General features: G+C 38.0%; 1 protein-coding gene across 1 annotated transcript; it reads right to left on the bottom strand.

Annotated features, from left to right (window-relative positions):
* Positions 1 to 974: 974 nt before the first annotated feature.
* LOC110653384 (probable WRKY transcription factor 47) lies at positions 975 to 4080 on the bottom strand. Its single transcript, XM_058152549.1, has 6 exons — positions 3706 to 4080; positions 3477 to 3551; positions 3173 to 3325; positions 2235 to 2567; positions 1993 to 2106; positions 975 to 1754 (listed from the first exon to the last, which is right to left on the bottom strand). Exons 1-6 carry the CDS (start codon positions 4063 to 4065, stop codon positions 1131 to 1133), a joined length of 1659 nt encoding a protein of 552 aa, XP_058008532.1. The 5' UTR covers positions 4066 to 4080; the 3' UTR covers positions 975 to 1130.
* Between the last annotated feature and the right edge of the window lie 1085 nt (positions 4081 to 5165).

The following is a 5165-nucleotide window of genomic DNA, read 5'->3' on the forward strand; positions in this document are numbered from 1 at the left end:
TGTGTATATATATTCTTTTATCATATAAGTATGAACATTATAATTAGTATAATTATTATTTATATTCTTATAATTATAAGTAATTTATAGTTATAAAAATTAATTTAAAAACAAAAATTTTGTAATTAATAAATTTTAAAAGGATAAGATAGTCTAAAGGAAAAATAAAATAAAATCAACTATATGAGAAAAATATCTAAAATGGAGCTGATGGAAGAAGCAGCTTATAGAGACTAAAATAAGCTACAAGCAAGTGATTCACAAAATTTTAGCAAAACATATAGGATCATTGTTGCAAACAAAATAGCTATTAACTATCCCAAAAAGCTAAACCAAACGCCACCTAACATTAACTTAATTAGATAATTAACACGCAACATGATTGGAGTTATTCACTGACAAAAGGGACAGATGAAGATGTATATATGAGGGCATATCAACTTCACTGAGTCACATGTGCCACAGTATAAGCATCAAGCGCAGAAGCACTTTACCTTGAAAGCACACAGGATTAATTTGAGGGGAATAAGTAGAGCGGTAGAATATATGCTACATTATTGTAGGGTGATTTTCACAATGTGGGGGATTCGCTCGAGCTGGAACCCTAGCTTCTTCTTCTTCTTCTTTTTTGTTTTTTATCAGAAGCTAGAACCCTAGCTATCAAAAATAATATTATAACACAAAATTCAGAGGAGAAAAAATTTTATAAATGCCCCCCTTCCCAACAACCCCCAACACCCCCCCCCCCCCCCCTCCCCCAAAGATCTTGTATCTCTTCATTGAACTTTATGATCAAGTTATTTACATCTGCTAGCTATATGTATATTCTTTTACCAAATACATCACATTCTAGTTTCGTAGACGTACTTCATAGTTCATTCTTACACTTCACTCCTAAGCTTTCAAAAGCTTATTATACTAACTAATTATCACCAAATAGAATAAATACTATTAAGTATATAGTAGATATCATCTCCACAGGAATCATAGTAATTTCTTTTTATTAGTTTTAGCTCAAGTATGCCAAAATTTATCTCTATGTCCACGTTGCACCCTTCACCCACTCTCCAAACAAAGATCCATTGTTATCCTATAATGACCTCAATCCAAAGCTCAAGACACCAGTAACCCTAGTTAGTGGAGAAAGTCGTGCAAGATTGAGGAAGTTGAGGGGAACCAGGCAATCCGGTTAGCCCCCCGTTAGGAGCACTGATGTTGCTGCTGCTTCCATCATTGCTCTTCTGTGTACCAATAACTGAGGAGATGGCTGCCGCCAAGGCTGCAGTGAAATTTGGGTCAGAAGCAATGGCAGCGGTCACCGTCTCAACCATTGAAGCGTGCCGTTGCCCTAATTGCACCGATGGAATTGCAGCTGTCGGGAGCTTAGAAGGGACATACATAGGGTGGCCTAGCAGTTGTGGTTGTGGACAGCCATGCAAAGGAAGAGGAAATGTGGTTGATAGAGGGGAGCGAAAAACAGGTATGGGATTGGGACTCTGCGTCAAGTCGAGGGTTATGGTGGGAAATGGTGCAGACGCAGATAGGGTAGCCATTGTGGACGCATAGGGTAAAGAAGGGAAAAAGCTATTATTCGACGGTAGGCCTTCTTTGGATGTAATGGAGCCTGAAAGAAGCATCGCTGCTGCAGCAGATGTAGTATTAGCCATAGCCGTGGCTGCTGGTGGAAGAGGGTGGTTGTGATTTCCTTCATATGTTGTAATTAGAATGGTCTTGTCCTCTGCGCATCTTTGCACCTGTTTAAAGAAACCAGACTTTGAGAACGATGGTAACTAAACTAATCAACGTATAATCAGGTCCATGGAAAAAGGGATTATCGAATATAAATGTACTTCAAGGACCGAATGATTGAATATTTATCTCAAAATACAAATGTATACTTTTAGGTTTTAAAATGAAATTTACCATTTGAACCTTCATGATTTCAATTAGTCAACGTATTGGGTAAATTTGGGGTTGAAATTTGAGGATTACCTGCTTACGAACTGGGCATCCAACAGCCATGGTGCAACGATAGTATGCACGCGGACAAGGATTGCCCTTGGCCATCTTTTGACCATATTTCCTCCACTGGCATCCATCAGTGATCTAAACCACAAAAGAAAAATCAATCCATATAGCGTTTTGCTCACCAGAAATAACTCATAGAAGTTCTAATAATTTTTCTTTTTTGGAGAATAGTACTTTTAATAATTAATTTCGTGTAAAATGCTTACAAGGGGAGCCTCAGATCTTGCTCGCACAGACACTCTAGCCTTCCTGAAAGGGACTTCAGGGACTTGCTCCTCGTTCTTTCCTGGTTCCAACCTCGGACTCTTGGGAGATCCCCAACTCTGAGAAGTCTGATCAAGACCATCGTCTGTCGAAGCTTGTTTCCCAGGATTTATTTGAGACAAAGCCTCAGTCGTATTTGTTGGAGATACTGACACGTCCTGTGCCTTATCATCAGATACCGAAGGATCGTTGACATCTAATGCGGCAAATGGGCGTGGGTCCATAAACTGTTGGGGTGACATTATGGGACTGGCGATGCCATTCAGCTTTCCCTTCTGCATCCATTATTAAAAAAGAATCATATTAATTACAGAACTAAAGTCAGATATTTTGTTCAAATTCCATTAATATTTGAGATGAAAAGATGCAAATCTCAGTGAAATTAGAGATAAAAAGCAACAAAGACAAATGGGTTTTTATTCTCAAATCTTAGCTACGGTACAATGGGAAATGAGAATCCCATCTGCTCCGATCTCAGAGGAAGATTGATTACAGTTTAGGACAAATAATTTAGGTTTAGCATCCGCGGTGGTGGGTGCACGTCATCCTACACAAGCACGTAATTGAACGTGCCTAAATCGATAGGATTTCAAAGATATAGTTCAGTAGAAATTTACTCATTTAAGATAGCAACTTACAACTTTTTACCTTTCTCTAGGTGTTTTTAGAACTGAAAAGGGTAAAAGGATGAGTATAAAGCTATTCAAAAGGCGGATACAGGATCAAGCAAACACGGTTTTCAATTTAAGTGAAGCACGTTAGCCATTTCTTTATAGATAATAAAGATTGTTTTCGATTTTTGTATTGGGCGTGGATAATAGAAACTTCCTTCTCTCTGTCCAACATGACTAATCTGGCGGAAAGGTAAACCAAAATTCACCTGCTCTCCCCGATTCCCTTTTGCCTGTTTTTGCATTGCCATGAGTAGCTGAGCTTGCAGCTCTTTGTAGCTTTTACTAATCTGATCCAAGATGCTTCTTAGATTCTTGTTCTCATCGTGCAGTCTGTCCAACTCGGCTTGCAGTTTCTTCAGCTGTAAAACCAATACCATCAAATACCCATTCTTTAATTAAACCTCAAGAAAAGACAATCGAAAAAGCAAACAACCACAGCCATTAGCCACGATCCAAAAGTATATTCAATGAAATTATTTATAACCTGGTACAAAGCTTATGAAAACTCACTTCGTTATTGGGTAATTTATTTCCGTTTTCTTTTTCTGAGACTCCAGAGCTCGAAGTCAGGAGATTCAGTCCAGTCTGAAACAAAGTAAAAACAAATTCAACCATATTTTCAATAGGTAAATATCACTGTGACCATCAAAGCAAGAAACTTTCCAAAAAAACATGAATAATAGATGGAAAAAAAAAAGGAAAGAAAAAAAAGGTGTTAAGAAGAATATTGAAACCTTACGTTTACCACGGAATCAACAATAGCTGATGATGATTCACCCTTCATCTCTTGAACAAGCGGCAAATTATCAGTCCTATCATTTGAGAAGAAATCCACTTCTTTGATGGTGGACTTGCCCCGATCGATGGAATTGTCGGTTAAGTGATCAGATAAAGCTGCAGGGTTCTGCCGGAGAAAATCTCCGGAGCGGAAGAATGTCAATTCCCGGCCTTGTTGGTCCATGAGTAGAAGGAGAGGAGGAAGTGGTTGTAGATTTTTTTCAACGGAGGTATTTAGAAGAGTTGCTTGTGATGGGGGTCCAAAAATAATAACAAAGGACCAGAGAGAAGAGTAGCCGTTATTTTCGCGGGAGAATGACATCACGGTTGATGTAGCTATACGCGTGGCGAGAATTTGAGGATGGGAAGGAAGCGGCAGCGCGTGCAAAAACAAAGAGGTGTTCCGTTGAGACGGGGCGTCGTTAAAAATGACGGAGTGGGATTGGATTAGGTACGGTAAGTCCATGTGGGGGTCAACCATGTTGACGGCAAGCCTAAATCTGACGGTGGTTATTGGTTATAAGAAGAGGTGGGCCCTAACTCCTCATAGAGAAAATACCTAATCCAACTGACTGAAATATAACTCCCCAAAAAGCCAACGCCCACACGTCATTCTCTCCCCTGTCCACCTCAATAGAGGAAATTAGAGAACCAGGGACCAGGGCATATCTTATCTGTAAGGCTAATTTAGTCTTTTTATTATTTATTGTAATTTTTGTGTTTATATAGAAAATATCTATAAATTTTAATTTAATTTAATAATTACAGTAAATGTTAATGACTAACAGTTAAAAAATTAAAAAAAGGAAAATAATTAAATAAATTAATTATATATTTATAATTATTTGTAATCTTGAGATTATATATAGTCGACAAACTAAAAAATATTTTTAAAAATAATATTAAACATAGTTGGACAATAAGGAGATAGGATTCAATGCATCCTCAAGACAAAAAGGTGGGGGGAAAGAAAGCAGTTAGAGGGTCCAGTTCTTCATAAAGGATATTTCATGGAAAGTACAAAATGAGTAATGAATTGCTGGTAAATTTCAGCTTCATATCAGCTGCCTCTATATTCCCTCATTCCAACCACATGCTATAATATTCCAATTTCTATACTATCAAGGTTCACACACCTTTTCACTTGTAGGGCATCCCTTTGGGTCTTCTACAAAAGTTGCAATCTTTTTAATGGTATCGCAAATTGTTTCACCGTATAAATAATTAAAAATTGAGTTACAATGAGCTATCTATATATGTATATTGAATTTGAGAGATTTAAGATGTCACGACCCAACCTATGGGTCGGACCGGCACTAGGACCTGGACCAGCCTAAAACCCCTGAGGCCCGTAGTAAGCCTAACTATTCATTAACCCAACTCTAAGGCCCATTTGGGCCCAATTTCAAGAAATCAATCGGA

The sequence above is a fragment of the Hevea brasiliensis genome, chromosome 9 (assembly GCF_030052815.1).
Source record: "Hevea brasiliensis isolate MT/VB/25A 57/8 chromosome 9, ASM3005281v1, whole genome shotgun sequence".
Lineage (NCBI taxonomy): Eukaryota > Viridiplantae > Streptophyta > Magnoliopsida > Malpighiales > Euphorbiaceae > Hevea > Hevea brasiliensis.